General features: G+C 43.3%; 2 protein-coding genes across 2 annotated transcripts in view; both read right to left on the reverse strand.

Annotated features, from left to right (window-relative positions):
• Positions 1 to 20,562, reverse strand: part of LOC8027120 (monoglyceride lipase) — a 64,691-nt gene extending 44,129 nt beyond the window's left edge. The window contains exon 1 of the mRNA XM_029984817.3: positions 20,019 to 20,562. Within this exon, the coding sequence (XP_029840677.2) occupies positions 20,019 to 20,167 (149 nt within the window). The 5' untranslated portion in view covers positions 20,168 to 20,562. The remainder of the gene's footprint in view (positions 1 to 20,018) is intronic.
• LOC121045816 lies at positions 11,265 to 12,156 on the reverse strand. Its single transcript, XM_040499125.1, has one exon. It carries the CDS (start codon positions 12,000 to 12,002, stop codon positions 11,304 to 11,306), a length of 699 nt encoding a protein of 232 aa, XP_040355059.1. The 5' UTR covers positions 12,003 to 12,156; the 3' UTR covers positions 11,265 to 11,303.
• Positions 20,563 to 20,812: the final 250 nt, after the last annotated feature.

Here is a 20,812-nt window from a genome sequence, read left to right on the forward strand (position 1 = left end):
CTTTTATATATATATATATTTAATTGCATTCTTATTGTATCTTTCAATGAGACGAATAAAGAGCACCTCTGCCGAGTAGCCGTGTTCTACAATCGGACGTCGAAACGACTACAGTCACCGAAAGCTTACAGCCATGAGTCGCAGTGCTCACACTTCGCACAAAGGACACGGGTGTTCGCTGTGGGCACGATGACAGATTTATCTTTGCGGACGCGTGTGAAGCACGATCGAAGCCTATGTTTGCTTTTGTCCCTGTCTACACACTGACACGCTGCGTACAAACAAGCCCGCGTGTGACCACACAAGGGTGCGCCCTGCCCTTGCGCAGAAACCGAATTCGCGTGAGATGAAGCGCGTCTGCACTTGCGCAGTGCCGAGAGCAGACCCACCGCAGTTGCGCAATATATCAGAGTTGAATTGGTGTGTGCATTTCCACACCGCCACGTGACCTTACGCGCGTTTTTTTTTTTTTTTTTTTGTGTGTTTAAATAGCTCTTGTTCGAACAAGACAAATAAATACGACTGCGCGCATGCTGCGAAGGTGGATCACTCACACTTCCTGTTCATCATGTAGACACCGAATATACGTATCAACGAAAACGTTGACGCCTCCACAGAGAGAGCTGCAATCTGCCCCTCTTAAAAGAAAATGTAAAAAAAAAAAAAGAAGGTCGCGCGTATTTGCGTGAGTTATTTTTACCAGCGTCTTCGACGCCCCATCCTTATAGACCTTTTCCACAAGGGCGCCGCCATCTTGAATTGACGTCACTTCCAGTATGGGCGAAAACGTAACTTTGCCGTTGCCACGCCAATAGAAGACATTTAGGATATAAGCCTAACCGTCACACATTCTCGTTTTGGCTCGCCTCTATTTTTTTACTAGTTACAGGTTGAAACGTTTTACTTTTTTTTCGTCGCCCATACTGGAAGTGACGACAATTCAAAATGGCGGCGCCCTTGTGGAAAAGGTCTATAGGAGCGCGCGGTTTCCGTCTTGGAAGGGTCCATATTCCGTTTATACTATGCGGCTAGAAACGGAGGGAGAGGAGGAGAGGAGAAGAGGAGAACGCGCGGGGACGCCACAACACCGAGGTTTACTCTCAGAAATAAGGGCTGTTGTACGTACACCCCCCTTGTCACATATATAGCACCCCGAAACTACATCTCGGCGTTCAGTCCAGTGACGTCAAACAGAAGATACCAACTTTTACGAGGGACTTGTCAGCTCCGTGATATAACTTACTAAATTGCTAATGCACACGTTAAATGCTACATAAAAAAAAAACACTCAAGTTTTGCAGCAGGGCCGAAAAAAAACAACCTTGAGTGTTTTCTTGTAGACTTTATGCGTACCTTAACTATTTTAATAAGTTGTATCACTCGACAACGGGTAGCGTCCTCTGCAGCCTCCGACAGGTAAAGCGAGCGCGTCACGTTAAAAGAAAGGAAATTCACGCGGTTAAAGTGAGAATGTTCCATTAAGTCTGAGGTGAGGACAGGGGTCGCTGTCACAACAATTGGAGACCCATTTCCCCCCCGCCTTTCCTGAGAGACGAGGAAGCAGGATAGACGGACGCACCTTTGAGGAAAAACGTCTGGACGAATATACATATACCGCAAATTGAGCAATTCCGAGCGTGTGCCGGGGGGAAAGAAAGAAAAAACAACAAAACAACAACGGTATCTTTCCGAGTGAGAGTGGCACATCTGAACATTTTCATTCGCGATTTCGCGTAACTTTTCTTGGTTTTTATTACACTTGATTCAGTTGTTTGGTTTCCGTTGGCTCACCCGTCGTCAAGAGTGACGCAAACTACTTGGCCGCATCTCTCGAATGCTCGCCGCGCGCTGCAAATTGATTTACTCGCGGCAACCTTTTTTTTTTTATATATATATACACTTTGTTTTGCCAAAATTCGATGCAAGAAAATATAGACCGCGCACACTCTAGGTCCACTTCGCCTTCACGAGGAGTCTTTTGCGCGTCTGAGCTTTCTCTCAACGTATGGAAAATGCCGGTGCGTTTGCTTTCCTGCATGCAGAACAGTCCGAGAGAGACAATCGCTTGTCTCTAAAATTGGTCCTTTCACCAAATGATGAGGCTGAAAAAAAATGTTCCGACCTAAAATTAAATTTGTCATGTGACACTTGAGCATGACGTGAGCGTGTAAAAATGAGTGCTTCGTGTCAACATTGTACCCGGGTATAGCATGTCAGATAAAAGCCGAACTTGGCGCAAGCTCGGCTATCTCAGGGGCCTAACTCGGGTCCTAACGCGGTTGTGCTCGCAGGCGTTAGCGCCAGTTCGCGATGTAACTGCCGAAGTGCCAGACTTGAACCAAACACGGCACGTAAGAACCGCAGAACCAGAGGTGAGGCTTAACTCTGGCATTTGCGGGGCGATTTAGGCCCAAAGATGCCGAATGACAGTCATACTATACCCGCAGTGAAGCCTAACTTTTGAACTTCGTTTGGCAAATTATGGTCAAGATACCAAGGTTCTGGCAAAAGAGGGTCAAGGTTAATTCCACCTTTGCTTCTTCTGGCTTCTTAAAGCACTAAATTCCTAAAAAAAACTCAAGTCTTGGCACACACACAAAAAAAAAAACTTATCTATAGACTTCGCTTTTAGGTTGAAACGCTTTTTGCACTTATAATTCACAAACGCAGCTAATTTCTGTAGAGAGTACTGATTGGCTGGCTCTTCGAGTGGCCTGCAGAACGGCCTATGAACGAGTCTTCAGGCGATTATTATAATCACCGAAAATATAAGAGTACAAAGGTGGTGCGACACGTTGGTCAGAACGTTGCTAATCATCGATTGCGCGTATCTTGCTGCGAATATTTGAAGCAGCATAGATATGGGTATTTTGTGGAGAGCATATATCCGGGAAGGATAAAACAACCGAGGACGAATTGAGTAAAGGTATTATGTGGGATATTCTTTCATTCTCGAATCACATTTCAGGAGCACTTATGGACAACTGCCTTAAATTGAATCTATCGCAGATGATTGCCCAACCCACCATATCAACCCATAGAAGAGGTCATATTTCTAGATCTGTGTCTCACCACTTACACTACATTTCCAAATATATATAATATATCGCTCACTCACCTATTAGGGACCATGACGTAACTGATTTCAACATTGAACTTGAGGCTTAGCAGATATCACCATATTTTAAAACGATTAACGACTTTAATAAAGCTAATTACTCCGCCATACTCAATGAGCTTAAAATATTTTTTTAGAGTTTTCAGTGTGGCTATTAAAGCAGGACACTCAATGAAAACTGGATTCTCTTCGGAAATAAACTCAAACATCTTACAGACACTTACATCCTGACATTTAAAATTACATGGGACAAATCGAACCCTCGGTTTACAAAAGCGCCTCACCGACTTAGCAGAAAAAAAGAATACAGTTTTTCCGTGCTAAATAACTGACCACCTAACTCGCCTGGGAACAGTACAATGCGTTTGCTAATATCTATAAAAAACAATCTATTACAGAGACGAAGGCATTTTTTTTAACAGTGACTTAGTAAACATTCTTCGCAATAAACCTGAAACGTTCTGGGACGTATTTCATCCAAAAACATCTGAACCTGTAGAAATAATGAGTGATGACCGGTTGTCATTATCGGACAAGTAAAGCGCCAACAGTATCAACGATTATTTCACCTCGGTCTTTACGACAGATGACCAGGGTAGCATACCTCATCTTAACAACTTGCATTACCCTCCCATGGCTGTCACTGAAGTAACTTACTCAGGTATCATAAGCTCAATAGAAGGGTTACGTCTCTCTTACAGTTTTCCGGACGACAAACTTAACTCCAGATTACTGAAAAACACCAAATCACACTCAGCCCGTTTTCTGCTAATAATATTCCAGCAATATTTGTTTTCTGGCAACTCCCTACAGGCTGGAAAATTGGCAGAGGGGTCCCATACACAAATCAGGCGATCGAACCTAGCCCTCAAACTATCGTTCTGTCTCTCTAACCAGGGTCCCATGCAAGCCTCTTGAGCATGTAATATATTCAAATGTCACGAAGCATCTCGAAACGAACCACATGTTTTTTTTTAAAACCAGCACAGGCTCAGACAATCAATCTCTTGCGAGACACAAGTCTAACTTGTTCATGAAATACACAGCAACATCGATAAAAACATACAGACTGACGCCATATCCATTGATTTTTCTAAAGAATTCCATAAGGTATGCCGTTGTTTACCCATGTTCAAACTAAATCGACTTCACATTCATCCATCCCTGACATCATGGATCGGACAATTTTTAACCGATAGTACTCAGGATACTGTAATTAACAACTACTCGTCATCTTATGCTCCTGTATCATCCGGAGTTTCCCAGGGCAATGTTCTTGGCCTTCTGCTTTTATATATATATATAGATAGATATATATATAATGACCTCCTTGAACACACAACATATCCTGTATTCGACTCTTTGCTAACGACTGCGCAATTCACCGATCTGTATGTAACCTGGACGAAATTATAACCCCAGAAGCGTACCTTAACCTAATAGCCGACTGGTGTAAAAAAGTGGAAAATGCCAATAAACCCTTCCGCAACGCAACTATCTTCCTTCACGCGTGATCACAATCCTCTTTCTTTTACTTACATCGTGTGCAGTAAGGTAATTACCAAGAACATCTTACAGGTATATTGGCGTTCACTTATCTCAAAACCTCTTATCGAACACGCATATAACACACATCCTGTTTAACGCTATCGCTCTCCTGCGTATGTTTGACGGAATCTAAAAGTCAAACCATCATCAGTAAGAGAGCTAGCCTACACTACACTCGTACGGTCTGAAATTGAATACGCGTCCTCCATCTGGTCCCCTTGGCAACATTCATTGATAACAAACCGAGAGGCACTTCGGTATCACGCAATCAGTTTCATATTTTCGGATTGCTCGCGAGGCACCAGCATTACTTCGTTACGAATGAAATCTAACCTTGATCTTCTCTCGTCTAAAAGAACGTTATCACTTTTGTCTCTCTTTTGCAAGATTTACTGTCATGCCATGACTTCATAACTTTATTGTTACTCACTCCCACTAGCATATTTCCTAGAATTAATAACGTCTGCAAACTCCGTCCAATTTTCGCTTTATCAATCTCGTTTTTTTTTTGTTTTTTGTTTTTTTACATTGTTATTAACAATTACAGACAGGAATAAACTGCCCATACTTCGTCTCATCCTACGATGGACTAAAGGCAAAAGCCACGAGCCGCAAGGTCCACTCGCCTCACAAGCTAGACAATGACATCTTTAACATTGATTAGGGGTGGACGAATAAGGCTCCTAACCAAAAAGCGCCACATTATTTCTATAGCTTCGACCCTGCAAAAAAAATGTATGTCGTGGCGTCCTTCGCGACGTGAAATTGATGAGTCACTCGGTGCTATTCGATTCCAACCACTGTACGCACCTCCCCGTCAAAAACCTGAGACGCGAGCAGCGACACGTGCATCGAAGCGAAATACCGCGCCATTTTTAAGTGGCTCGTGATTGGACCTGGCGGTCCGTAGCTTTTGCCTTTAGTCCATCGTAGGGTGAATACCCTGACACAGAAAGATCATAACACATTCATATCCCAGCCAACCACCCATTTGCAGTTGCACTAACAGCAATTTTGATTTGTGTTTGTAGAAATGCTTTGTAGACGTCACCAAAGAGTGCCGTCTGGGGGATGTGTTGGTGCAAAGGAATGCACTCGCCACCATGGCTGTCGGCCGCACCCCCCCCCCCCCCCCCCACCCCAGCTTCATTTTTATTTTTTCTCGTTTAATTAGCTGTTTTCTTTTAAAGGTACATGAGTACTTATTTTTCCTGTTTCTTCCTTTATATAACAATGTTCACCAGCCTGTGCACCCCCCCCCCCTCTTTTTGTGTGTGTGTGTAATGCCTGTAAAGGCCATCAAGGTTTAATAAATCATGATGGTTATATATCCCTTTGAACAATATAATGAAAGGATACATTTTGTTTAAGCAGTTTCCCATTATAAATATTCGTCGCATTTCAATATTAAAAAAAAAAAAGAAAACTTATGGGTACAAAACATGGATGTTTATACACCAACTCATGTTTACAAACAAACCGGAGCGCCCCTAGCGGAAGCCACCGGCGCCGCGCATGCGCGATGGGGGTGTGGGCAGGAAGCTCGCCGTCGTCCATAAACATTCCATTGGAATGCGATGTTGTCGGCGTGGGTGTGAGTCCCCCTGCCCTTATTCGCGTTCGAATTGTTGATTCTACCTCTTCCTGGCGATGTCTGACTATTTTGATCGGCGTCAGCAAAATTACCGAGGCTCGTTACACCACAAAACTTCGCGTGAATAATGTGACATGTGGCGATTCATTCCGCGTGGACGCCGCAGTATGCACGCTAAAGTCTGATTCCCATGATGCGATTTCGCTCGCAATTTTCAGTCGCGACGCCACTCGGGCTGCAAAAGCCTGAACCGTGGCTGAGATGGTCGACGTCGATACTGAAAATCGCAAGCAGAATCGGACCAAGTGAATTAGGGATAACAAGTTGGTGATGGTCACTGGTAACAATGTTCAACATCTCCTTGTATCTACTGCTTACATCGAGCCTGCTTACCAACCTTCAAATTTAAGTCTTTTGAGGCCTGCACTTACTTCTTATCGCAAGTACCAGGCCAACATTTGGTCTATATATTCGGGCAGGCGTCGTCTAAGAGAGCAGACGTCAAGCAGAAACGTTTGAAAAAGTAGACGACAGTTTGAACGATCAGGCGGCCGTTTGAACTTGAAGACGCACTGAACGTAGCCCGCAGGTGGTCCGCACAACTTGACGGTTTTCTGGCGTTCATGTTGGAACTGAACAAATAAATCTGATGACCACAAGTATTCGTGAATTCAACCCACAGTGCTTTCCGCCCAAGCAATCGTTGTCCGACGGCGTCTACTTTTCCCTTTTCTCGGCACATATCCAGATTCTCGGACGAACTGAGCACGTGAAAACTGACCTTTAAACCTTTCTCGACACTTTTGGTACGGCTGCGTTTTGACGAGAAGACAGGTTTATGTCTGGTTCCTTTCAAAACAACGCAGGAATACACGTTTGGCATGAGAACTTTTGCCCACAGCCCCAGACCGGAAGTGCGACAGACGCGCCACCACCGCGCCGTGACGTCACAGAGTTCAGTTCGTGTATAGTCGTCTTATCGCCGAACAGCCTAAAGATACAACTTCTCAGCAATGTGGACCTCTATGAAGAAAACGATGTTTTTCGTCGATCGAAGAACTAGGAACTTTGTAGCTTACTGTAGCCATTCATACATATCGCACTTGTCAATTCCGCAAATTCAGATTTTAAAGGAGGGGGGGGGGGGGGGGGGGGGTTACCAAAATACAGTGATGTATCGTTAATATGGGCACCTCCGTTCCCTTAAAAAAACTCGTCCACAATGTGAGTTGTCCCTATTAACGAGACAAAAATACGTGTATTTCCACAGTTTCCTCCGAAATGGTGTCCATATAACGGGGTATCCAGATTAATGGGGTTCATATAAGCGAGACATTACTGTATAAATATTTAAAAAAGACACCTAATTGCAAAACAGGGTATTGTTTTTTCTCTTTTTTTTTTAGGCAGTTAAGTTTATTTTTTGCTTTGTGCATGCGAAGAGCAAGGTTTTGAGGAGTGAAGCACCTGTGGGGTGGCATGACGTGAATCTTGTATGAATTATTAAAACAACGCTTTGAGAAGTGCCAGTAAATAGCAGTGTGTACCTTATAAAGGCCCGTTCCAGCTGTTATTGTGCACCTGTGTACCGAACCGCTTCTTTTCTTATAATTTGTTTGTTTTATTAAACTCATAGAATGAGTTGAAACTGTAAACATTCTGGTTGTTAGTCACCTGCCGCGTCCCACGCCCAAGCACTATTGGCTTATGTGAGCACAGAGCGAAATGTATTAAAAAAAAATTGTACTGTTTTGTATTGTATCGTACATTCAAAACGAGCGTGCAAAACAAACCATTTCGTTTTTTATATATATATGTCTTTAGACTAGATATGTCTCGCTTTTTTAGGAACATATTTTTGCAATTAGGAAAAATTATTTTAAGTTTTGTTCCGGGGTATTTGTTTTTTAATCGCATTATAAAAATTATATTTTTAGATTTGAACGCTCCTGGCCTCGTCTATCTACAAAGCAGCGGTTTCTTTGTATTTTTTTTTTTCTTTTCAAGTAAAAGAAGCATTGCCCGCCGGAATTTACGGCACGACCTAGTGTCCTTTGGAACTGCGAATACCTCCCCTTTCTCTGATTCTTGCGGGAGCGCCGCCAAAAAACAAACCAACCAAAATAAAATAAGGAAAAGAAGTCTGCCAAGCAAATTTGTTTGCGGCCCTGATCCGCGAAGAGCCGCTTGAAAGAGCCGTCCTTGCGTTTCAAGACCTTGTGTTGGTTGAAAGACCTCCGTTCCCTGCTTGGGTTTCCTCGTCGTGTTTTCAAGTCGAAGCTCTTCCCAGCGATCCTGTGCTAATTTTGTTCTTGTAAGTGCACATTCCGAAAGCTCTAGTTCTGGAAGGAAACTCAAAAATAGCACAGCTGAAAGAGGCCGTAAAATTGCTTTACCTTTACTTTCACTAAATGCAGCTCCGACCTTGTGTCGTGCACTTAACTTCCTTGATATATATATATATATATATATACCAACTTGCTCAAGTTATTGCCTTGCTGCAGAACCCTTGATATACGTACACTTCAAAGCGTGCATTAGATTTTCTTCCTGTGCACTATGGCAACCGAAAGGGGAAAAAAAACAGCGTTCACCGTTTCAACCAAGTTTTAGAACAAGCGGCCACCTGATCTGGTGCTGATCATACGCTGTAAAGGTTGAACACAGACACGCACTGCGGTAGGCAAATGCAAAGACCATTCCCGTCACCGCAGCAATTCTTCACAAAAGAAGGTGGACAAAAAAAAGCACGCTTCTTTCTAAATCAGATATGTTTTATTTAACTCAGAGTTTATTGATTCATATTAGATTAATTTAATTTAAATCCCTGCATCTAAGGAATTCTGAGTTTATTGTCAGATGCCTTTCTAAGCGCGCGAGATTGATCGTCAATCCGTTCGATCACTAGAAACAATACGAAAGGAATATTGCTGTAAATTTAAAGTACAGTCGAATTAACAGCTTGTCTTTCACGCCCCGCTATATGCTAAAACGCCAGCTTTATTTACCTTTATTTATTTATTTTTTTTCGTTACGATTTGCTTGCAATAGGACATTATGTAACAGACCAACAGAATTGAAGATAGAAAGCAAAGTTCAATGTTTCTCATTTGCTCAGAAAATCACCAGATATTGACTGTGTTCGGGAGATATAAGTATTTATTTCTCGATGATTATTTAATTTAAATACAAAACAAACCCCCAGAGGAAGCTTGAAATGATAAACAATGGTAAATAAAAAAAATATGGGTTATGAATGCGGAAAACGTTCGGTTTAAATAACCATAACAAAACAAGATTGAGTTAAATCACAATTCAAATCATGATTTCAATTATATTAATTTTTAGTTCGATTGAAAAAATAAACATGTAGGACAAAGGTGACACAACCACATCCCTCAACTAGCAACGGACGTATATAGGAATTGCAAAAGCGAGCAACCGATTAAAATTGGGAAAATAGAGGAAAGGGAAAGTAACTATGAAGAGAAGAAGGAGGGAAGAGGACGATACGATCAAATGCATGCAAGGTCCGGTCGACAGAGCCATCCCTGATTTGAGAAATTCAACTTCAGACTTCGGCAGAAACAATCAGGGATTAGAAACGTTGTTGCTTCGCGCTGTTCGTGGCGAATAACTTAATAATCTTCGGGTCGTATCCATTGCTATGCCCCCCCTCCCCCGAGATTCTTGTTTCGTCAAAACGGGGCCTGCAGTCTCTGCAGGAACGGGCGTGCATGACTATAGGATGTTCGGAATCAGGTGACGCCTTGGAACACCCCCCCCCCCCTCCCCCTTTTTCAGTGCGTAATGTTCCCAGAATGTTTGATTTGTCCACCTGCCGGTCTGACCTGTGTATTGACCCCCGCAGCCCGACGGAATGGAGTACACCTTCTTCTCTTTGCAAGGCGGGAACTTCTTTTCGTGTTTGGCGGTTCTTTTTTTATTCCATTAGTAAAAGTAGAATTCGTCATGCTCATGAGGTCTTGGTGAGGGTTTAGACAATCGTGGAAAGTCGACCCCAGCGACGCTTTTGGTCGTGCATACGTCGCCAATAGATGTTATCTCCTCGGCCATGACTACCATTTAAACGCTTTCGTGCGTGTTTCGCTTGACGCGCGACACTCAATTAGAGCGACGATGATACCATTTCGCCTCATCACGTCATCGTTCCAACGTCTACACTAGCGGAGCAAACAAACAAAACAAAGGAGAAACTGGCGGCCGCTCGTGCTGTCACGAGGCGATTTGGAAACATCTGCAGCGTTTACGTTAGTGGAGCGGAACTCCCATTAGGTTCCGACTTTCTGCGTTGCGCGTACGAATGAGACGCAAAGGAAAAAAAGAAAAATGGAGCTCATGGTCACATACAGTCACGAACGAAGATAGACTCAGCTGTGCGAATCCCGTAGCGTCGGCTGGAACGCGCTTCGCTCGAGGAGTGTACGGAATGGGCGCTCTATATATGGCATCCACATGCCGTCTTTTACGGATTATAGTCCGCGCATTAAGCATGTTCGAGAGTTGAAGTTCCACGCGTTGCTAACTATCTGTACAAACGCGGACTAAACCAGAATTTTTTTTTTCTAGATCGTTTCCTTTTGACGGAATTATTAAGAATTATTATAATGTACGCTAGAGGTTCAACTGGCGCTAGTGTCTATGCGACTTCCGGGAGGCAAATTGAAGCAGACAGCAACCAGTCTACTTTTAGCGGTGCTCCTGTACATTCATATGGGAAAACGCGGGTGCATTTTGTCTCTTCGCCGGAAGTTTATTTATTTATTTATTTACATACCTCTAAAGGCTCCAAAGGAGCATTACATAGAGGGGGGTGTCGTATAAACTTTTACATAATCATACAATATTTTACAAGAAAAAATAGAAGACATCGTGTCACGCTAAACAGAACCATGAAGGGAAGACATTACATAACAAAAAAGCCACACACGCACTCACATCATTGGAGGCCGTCGACGTGCTAGAAAAAAAGCAATAGACCCAGCGAGGAAGTAACAAACATACAGGGCAATATATGATTCACTACCCTAAAGATTCACGCAATAACAACATAAATGTATCATGATCAGTGACCGTCGCAATTTCGCTTGCCAACTCATTCCATTCAGTCGCCGCTTGTACGAACGGGGAGTATTTGAACAGATTAGTTCTTGCAAATGGAATATGAACTTTGTAACAATGATCATGACGAGGGGAAATGCGAGCCGGTGGGAGAATGTTGTTTTGACGGAAATCTGAGGAACTGTGATAGAGTTTATGAAAATGGGATAACCTTGCGAGGTATCTTCGCTGGTGGAGAGTCAATAAACCAAGTGAACTCTTAAGTTGACTGACGCTTATAGGTGAATACGTTTTTAGTATAAACCTGGTGGCCCTGTTTTGTAATGATTCTAAATTATTAATTAAATATTTTTGATGCGGGTTCCAAATTATAGCTGCATATTCCAACTTGGGCCTAATGAGGGTAGAGTATGCAAGTAGCTTCGTTTCTGCTGTTGCCATATATAAATGCCTTCTTAAGAAACCAAGTGACCGGTTAGCCCTCCTAAGGATATAATCTAGATGAGTGTTCCAGGAGAGGTTGGAAGTTAAGTGGACTCCTAAATATTTATATGTGGATACTTTATCCAATTTTGAATCTATAACTTTGTAGTCGTATTGAAAAGATGAGCGACGATTGGTAAATGTCATTATTTTTGTTTTATCTATATTTATCTGCATTTGCCACGTGTCACACCATGAAAGTATGATATCCAAATCACTTTGAAGGGCCAGGCAGTCGCTTTGACTAGATATTTGACGGTATACCACACAGTCGTCTGCAAATAGGCGAATCTTTGAAGAAATGTTGTTGGGGAGGTCATTTATATAAATTAAAAACAAAAGTGGTCCAATTACGGATCCTTGAGGGACACCAGATTTGACATGTATAGGTGGTGAGGTGATGTCATTTGCAAGTACTGATTGTTTTCTATCGTGCAAAAACTCACGAATCCATGTAATTACCTTATCATTAATTTTGAGATATTGTAGTTTTTTTATCAGACGACTGTGTGGTACACGATCAAAGGCCTTCGAAAAGTCTATAAAAATAGCGTCGATTTGTGAGGATGAGTGAATACAGGTATGCAAATCCGTTACCAGTTCAAACAGTTGGGTTTCACACGAAAGACCACGTTGAAAGCCGTGCTGATTGGGAAATAGCAGGTTGTTTGAGACTAAGTGTTTCATGACAGATGAATATATTATATGTTCTAAAAGTTTACAAGGAACAGAGGTCAATGAAATTGGTCTATAATTTGTGGGGCAATTCCGATTACCAGATTTATAAATCGGCACGACATTTGCTGATTTCCATTCGTTCGGAATGTGGCCAGTATTAAGCGATTGCTGGAATAAGCTGGCAAGCACGGCACCTGATACATCCTTTGTTAGTTTAAGTAGCTTCGAGCATACACCATCAGTACCCGGGCTGGATTTTGTCGGCAAGCGGTTAATGGCACTGATAACACCATCAATATTGATTTGCACATCGTCCATTTCTGGAATGACGATTGTAGGTGTAACAGGGCGGTCAGATAAAGGGAGCTCGTCGGTAAACACTTCGCCAAAAAATGTGTCAAGTTTAAAAGCGGACTCGGATGCAGAAAGCTTTACGTCACCTTCTTGAATTAAAGGAAATGTATTTTTTTTCTTTGGGGTTTACGACTTGCCAGAACTTCTTTGGATTTGTTTTTAGTATGCTAGATAAATCGTCGTTGAAAAAACTATTCTTTGTCTTTCTTATCTCATTTTTGCATAAGCGCGCACAATCTTCGTACGACTGCCAGTCACGGTCTGAATTTGAAGAACTGGCCTTTCTGAAATGTCTCTTCTTTTTGGAGATCAAGCGTTTTACGCTTCGTGAAAACCAGGGACAACCCTCACTCGGGTTAATGATTAACTTAGGAACAAAAGCTTCACGTATATAGATTAGTTTGTTTTTTATTGAAACCCAGTTTTCTTCAACAGAGCGTGTATGGAAGGTGCTTTCATACTGAATCAAAAAGTCTGACAGTGTTACCGCAATATCACTATGATTTGCCTTAGAGTAGTCATATATCACTTTTTTTAGGTTCACTCTCGTAACATCCGATATCTTATAGCAGAAATAAACAATTCTATGGTCGCTAATTTCATCCAGCACGCGTACAGACATGTTTTCGGGGTGAGTGGCACAAACAAGGTCCAGTACTGCATCTCCGCGTGTGGGATCATTTACCAATTGTTTCATTGAAAATGAATCTAAAAGATTTATAAAACTTAAACACTCTTCTACACGTGAGCAAATATTACGTACTTGGAGGTTGGACCAATCGATCCCAGGATAATTAAAATCACCTGCCAATATAAGTGGTAAATGTGGATACTTGAAATGAATAAATTCTAGAATATCTGTTAGTCTGTTGACAAATTCACATGTTGAATCAGGTGGTCGGTAACAAATTCCAACTATAATATTCTGAAAGGATACGGTACCAATGGAAACCCAAAGGGTTTCAAGAGGAGAGTCGATTGAAATCAGAGTGCAAGATATGTCCTTTCGAACTGCGATGATTACGCCACCGCCTCGTTTGGAAATTCGGTCCTTACGAAATATGTTAAAATTGTCGCTTAAAAGTAAACTGGAATTTGAAATAGTATCGGCAAGCCACGTTTCGGTTGCAACAATAACATCTGCTGAGCATGAAATAATGCTGCTTGCGAGGTCATCCTGTTTTGGCAGAAGGCTTCTAAAGTTTGCTAGCAAAAATGAGAGAGGGCGGTGCTGATTGCAGGCGCTCACAGTTGTTCTAGGTTTGGATTTATATTTTTTGTGGCACGATTGTAGATCCCGTGGCGCGTCTGCAGTTCTCTGTTCCCTCGAGGCAGGCAAAACACTATCGGTTTCGTCGCAGTAAACATACATCTGATTGTTGATAAAGAGCTTATCAAAAGCAAGGTTTACCCCATCGCGCGTGGTTCGGACCGATTTTGCATAATCCCAAAGTTTTTTTCGAATTTTCCTCACTTTTGGCGAATAGTCTTCCTCTATCCAAACTCGCGGGGTGTCAGTCGACCTTAGTCGCGATGCGCCATGGAGCACATCGCGCTTGCTCTTGAAACTTAGGAACTTAACAATAATTGGTCTGTTAAAACCTTCCCTTTTGCGGCCAACACGATGCGCCCTTTCTATATCGCCGACGTTTAGCTGCAACCGGTCCGAAAAGAAGGAAAGTGCGATTCGTTCAGTCTGAGCCCACGATTCGTTTCCCTCCTCAGGAATCCCTTTAATCAGCAAGTTATTTCTTCTCATTTGGTTGTTCATGTTGTCGACGATGTCACTTAAGCCACTTACGTCCTGCTGTTTCGAGGATACGTCTTCAATTTTTCTTTCAATCTCGGTGACAACATCATTTGTTTTTTTAATTTCGTTTTGCACTTCCTTAATCTTGCCAACGGAGCTCTCGAGACTTGAAACTCTGCGTGTCAAGTCACCGATTCCCAACGACAGTTCATTTAGTTTGTCAGTGGTCTCTTTTTGATGTCTCGCATTGTCAGAAATAACAGTGTTCAGTTTCTGAAGTATTAGGTCAAGCTTAGAGCTATCGCCCTCTTTAGGGCCGGGGCCGGGGTTAGCTTCGATGTCACCAGAACACATGAGCAATTTGGCGATGCAGAGAGTGAGCAACAGGATACGAGCACTTGGAAAAGCCCTGCGCAATAATAAGGCACCACTTTGTTAGGTAGTTGTTAAAGGTAGTTAACGCGCAAAATCTTTTGTAATTTGGGTCGTACCGAATAGTATGTACCTTTATTAACATTTTAAAAGTGTATCTTTTGCTTTAGTTGGCGCTTTTTTTTTTCGTCAGTGAACGATGTTTAATTTCGCTATATTTCAGGCCCAAACCTCTGTTCCGCAGCAGGTGTGTAAAAACTAGTGATGGGTGGAACTTTTACCGAATCGAAAGTTCGGTGCCGAATCTTGGGATTCGGCAAAGTCGAACTTTCGCCGAACTTTTCTAAAGATTCGGCAAAGGTTCGGCAAAAATACATTGTTACCAGACTCGTTGATATTTCTTTTTTTTCTAACGACAAAAAGGTTTTATGTTTCTTTCTTTCTTAACTTAAATGCAACATGTTTTCTAAATAAGGTGATATTTTGCAAGATAATTGTATCGGTGTCGTTTTTGTGTGTTTACGGGCAATTTTAGTGACTCCTTGCAGAAGTGGTGACAACGAGGTTGGGTAGAAGCGAGCGTAGCACACTCACGAATCACGCTACGAGAGTTTCGGTTTTGAGGCATCATCAGCGCAAGCCTGCATGTGTGTGTACATTGCTAAAATGAAGGCAATAACGCTACGTTCTTGCTTTCTCTGAGAGTCACCGGAAGTCACCGTTCTGTGCGCGAAAACGAATGTAACGGTTGCTGAGCCTTCACCGGAAGATAGAATAATAGCATCGTAAATATGCATGTTCTTCGATTTCAGTCACTTGACGTCAGCTTTGCGTGAAAGTGCGCGTCCCATATTCGCAACGTCTAGTTTTTAACGTTCAAAATGCCCGTTTCTGGTGTTAGGACACACACGAACGTTTCGGAAGATGGGGAGAGTTAGGAATGTCGGATGTGCAACGTCGAGTAGTTTAGTCCTGTGTTTAGTTTTATGCAGATACATGGAAAATCGCAAAATAACACTAATTGAAAAAGCAATATTATTTTGTTTTGGAACACACCACTCCTGAGCCGAAAACAGAATTGTTATTATTGCGAGGAGTGCTTAAAGTAATTGTCGGCCAATGTCTCAATGTTTCAGAATGCACCGCATCATTTGTCACTTGCGCAGTGGACTGCGTAAATTACTGGTCGAACTTCTGTTCTTGAGGCAGAAGATATTGAAGAGAACCACACTCGCTCACAAACGCACAGTTACCGTGTTGCCTACCCCACACAGCACCGTAACCGCTCGTTGTACTACACTGCACGGTGGTAACCGTTAAAGCCCCTTGATAAAAGCGTTTTTTACAAGTACCGCCAACCATTGTTGTGGAAGCGCTCGAGACACGTGCCATGAGCGGGTGCTCCGCCGCCATTTGCTTCCAAGGGCCGCTCGAGACATGGGCCTCGTGCACTCGCGCATTTGACGCTACTTGCAAGATAAGCGCAAACACATAGAGGGGCTTTAGTAACCGTAGGTCTGCACGGCGTTCATTTGCAAACCAAGGCTCCGTCGCGTTCTCGCGCGTGCGCAGACATTTGCCGAATTTTCGCCGCATCTTTGCCGAACTTTCCTTTAAAAGTTCGGCATTTGCCGAAGTTTGCCGAATCTGAAGTTCGGCAGATTCGGTCCATCACTAGTAAAAACAAGCGAGGATTCTAAACAAAATAACGGTCGAAAGGAATATAGAGTGTGTTCAAGGCTCGCCAGCATTCCGGTGACGCTTATATATTGCTGATACGCCAGTCCTGACACTATAAACACTTGACAGTCACAAATTTTTAGGGGCCTGTAGAGGGGGTGTAAGGAAGGGGAATGTAGACTTGTATGTGATTTGCGTAGAAAATTCGGGGGGGGGGGGGGGGGGGGGGTTAGGCTCAACCTGGGGGTGTTCAGGGGGTGTTGGAGGGAGGGGGGTCTGTATAAATTGCTGGCGTACGCGCCAGATTGCAGCCGCCATGGCTGACCTTCTATTGTCTTAGCCAGATGCCGAGCCACTGAAGCGGGCGTTGACGAGCTGCACAATGGCCAATGCTGGAGAAGACACAGTGGTATCTAAAATGGCAACTGAAGGTCGGTAATGGCGGCGTCCATGCACAGCTGCTGCAAAGCGTCTATATGAAAATTACCCCATCTTGCATCTTTACGAGCGGTTAAAAACATTCAAAACGTAAAGGATAAACTGTGTAGGCTATGAACGGTGTCTCTATTTATCATGTCGTACGCCGGGCAGCTTTTATGAGGCACTTGTTCTCAAAGATTTCGAGCGTGCGTGGGATGTTTTCAAAGTAGAACAAGCATCTTCGCACAAAGCAGAAAGAATGAAGCGGTACTTACTTATTTAAAATCGGAATATATAATGTGGCCTTCAAATTGTTTTTTATCGTACATGCAGGTGTAGTTACTGATATAGTGTTACTGCGTAGTTCTGGCCGTCTTTCTTGGTTTTTTAGATGTTCTTTGATTTGGCACGTATATCCCCACGTCGTGTTCGCGCTAACAGTGTCCGACAGCGCACAGAAATACATGCACGAAGCTGTTTTAGCACCGTTTTCAATCCAATGAATTGGAAAGAAAAACGCCCTAACTGATCAATTATTTCGTCTGCCTGCCTAAATTATTCGGGGTATTTGCTCTCATAATCGAGCGCAAGGAGAAATTCACTCGCTTTTTTCCATAGAAATGCATTACCGGAAGTCAATTTTCGACTGGTTGCTGTCTGCTTCAGTTTGCCGCAGCATACTAGCGCCATTTGAACCTCTAGCGTACCGCAAACGCGGCCCTCGGTGCACAACGCCACATTCGATTGGCAAGTGCAGCCTACCTACAAACACAACCGGAAGTACATTTCCTCGCGCTTCTCCGCACCGCGCTACAATTCGCTGCGCCGGTACACAGGTTCGAACGGGGTAAATTGAACGAGTCCATTAGTGTGTCCGTGATGAGCTATATGGATGAGTCAGACTTGCAAGGTTCTCATTACAAGCAGTCAAATTACTCGTAATCGATTACTTTTTGTACTAATTTTGTAACTAACTCGATCACTTTTATTCCGAAGTAATCACTAGAGTAATTTGACTACTTTTTAGTATTTTTTAATCATTTGATTACTTTTATTAGAAAGTGCTCACAAAAGTACTCCCCGATTACTTCAGGGAGTACTAAAATAACTTGTGACCGTTACTATTTTTTTACTTCCCCCTCTAATGGCGCCCTTTGGTTGTGCACGTTTCCTACCAAGAAATTCTCGGACCAAGTCGCCGACAGGAAAAGGGAGCGCAAATTCGTCTGTTTCTTGTGCAGGAGTTGTGGTGACGTCAGAACGGCGGGCTCTGATTGGAAGGATAGTGTGTAGACCTCAAAGCAAGCTGCCTTGACATTTACCCACTATCCCTCCATCAGAGCCATTCAGAGCTCGGCGTCGTTCTGACTAGTGCCACTAAATAAGCTACGCTTCAGAGTAACGACACTTGGCCATATTGTGTCGTAAAATCATGGTTGCCAGTTATCTGAAGCTTTATCGGAAATCACAGGAAATGCTTTTCCGCCCTCCACAAATGTTTAAACCGTCCGCGACAGAGCAAAGCAATAATACATGACCTTCCTATCACCGAATCTAATGCTGAGGAAGTCGCATTTTTGAATCATGAGGATCGGCCGTTGCGTCTGTTCTGCATACGAGCCAAAATGGCGGCGCCCACAACAATGTCGTGGAACAGAGTGCCGATACTCTAAGCGCCGCTTATTTAGTGGCTCTAGTTCTGACGTTAAAAGAAGCAGACGAACTTGCGCTCCACCTAACGGGCAGCACAAAAGACCCATTTTCGAGCCGGCAGACAAATCTGTTGTTTTGAAAATAGGAAGTAATCGGAACAGTAACGGTTTTTTTTTTTTTTTTTTTTTTTCGAGTAACGAGCAATTATTTTTCTTCTCGAGCAATGAAGAAATCCAAGACATTTTAAGCGAGAGTAATTCTTATTGTACTTGATTACTTTCTTCGGATATCGTCCACGAGACATGAGAACTTTTTTTTAGATGCGGACTAGGCTCCGAGGGCGGACTATGTAAGCAAAATGTTTTTGTTTTGTTTTGTTTGTTTGTTTGTTTGTTTGTTGTCAAAATTTCCGTTTGCGAACTGTATACCTGGCGCGGAATATGGAATACGCCCGACTTTTTGGTTCCGTGCATTATAGTCGGTCGTTGTATATAGCGCCGTGAGGGCCGCGTCCCCCACTGAACGACAAACAACAAATACTGCTCGGACACATGCGAACGAATGGAAGCTCGGGCCTGTTGGTAAGGCACGATTATTTAAAACGTACAGTGAAAAAGACGGGACGGAAGAAAGGAGACAAACAACCGCTGAGTTTGTCGCACACAACGACCAACTCGGCGGTTGTTCGTGGATATGCAAAAAATCGAGTCTGTCGGTTGTGAGACAATGAAGGGCCTGAGTTAATGTGTCATGTGGGATCTTCGATTCTTCGTTGGTGCCAGCCTCTAAGAAGACGTCGTGATGTTTGTACAATAATACACCAAAATATATATACTAATACTTTGTTCTTGGTTACGGCTGTGTGGCGACCTGAAAGCACTTACGCAAGTTGTAGAAAGGTGTTGAGTTCATCCACGCGCTAAAAAGGATCTACTAAAAAAGCAAAAAGTCAGCGTCAAAGTTTAATTATTTTCAATTGAGAAATATTTGTGAGTTTTAACTTTTACTTGACCTTTCAGGGTTTCCCACCATGATTCTCGTGCGGACTAGAAAATTTGCAAATACCTATTGTTGTTGTTGTTGTTTTCAATTCGGAAATAAAAAGAAATTACAGCCAGATTTTTTGGGATGTCATGTTACGCCTGCGTCCTACTTTGCACATTTTGTATATTTGCTTAATTTAGCTGCACGTTAAACTGCGCTTGTTGGAAGCTAGGCCAATACGTACACGTAATATGACCTCTACCCGGGAAAAATTACGTAGAAGAGTCAAACGTCATACGTACCTCGGCTGCCCCTCCGTTGTCCAAGACCTGCAGATGATCTTGTGGCCGTCTGCGTTGCGAAACGAGCTGTTGTCATCTGCTAGAAAGCCGATGGACGCTGTCATCGTGGACCAGGATTTCTTGTGCCGATTGCCGATCCGTGACAGCATGGAAACGCAAACCACTCGACAGGGATCCACAACCTCACGACCGTCGTCTTCTTTGCACAGATCACCGCAGATGTTTCTCACATTCGTTGACAGCAAACCCCGTGGAATCCGACTTGCTCGACAGAAAAGCGTCTGCTAGCCGCTCTCGTCGTCTGCTATCCGTCGTCTGCTGTCTCACCAAGTTCGTTCGAACAAAATCAAACGTACAGCGAACGGGCACATGGAATGTGCTGCTGCTCACTTGCGTATAAAAGCTGTCCTTACAATTTCTTTTTTGTCCGTTTACGATAGTTATCCGAGGTGACAAGGCTGCACCGTAACACTGTTTGCACCCCTCGCGAACGGGGATACGATGCCAAGTGCGCTGGAAGCGGACGGCGCGCACAGTTCTTGAAAAAAAGAAAAACAGCCTCGACAAAGCGAGCGCACCTCGCGAGGTGCGTTCGCTTTGTCGGATCGGAAGAGCCGAACGTGGAAGGAACGTGGCGTCATGCCATGACGTCACGAGCTCGTTTCTGACGCCGGTCTCGTCCCGCTCTTTTTACGCTTGAACAAGTGTGCCTAGATTTCAGAGTGTTTCCAAGTGCCCGATCGGGTCACGTGTTTCATGAGCCGCGTTTGCAATACAAGCTGCGAAGAGGTGTA

This window comes from Ixodes scapularis, unplaced genomic scaffold (assembly GCF_016920785.2).
Source record: "Ixodes scapularis isolate PalLabHiFi unplaced genomic scaffold, ASM1692078v2 PGA_scaffold8__174_contigs__length_109621045, whole genome shotgun sequence".
Lineage (NCBI taxonomy): Eukaryota > Metazoa > Arthropoda > Arachnida > Ixodida > Ixodidae > Ixodes > Ixodes scapularis.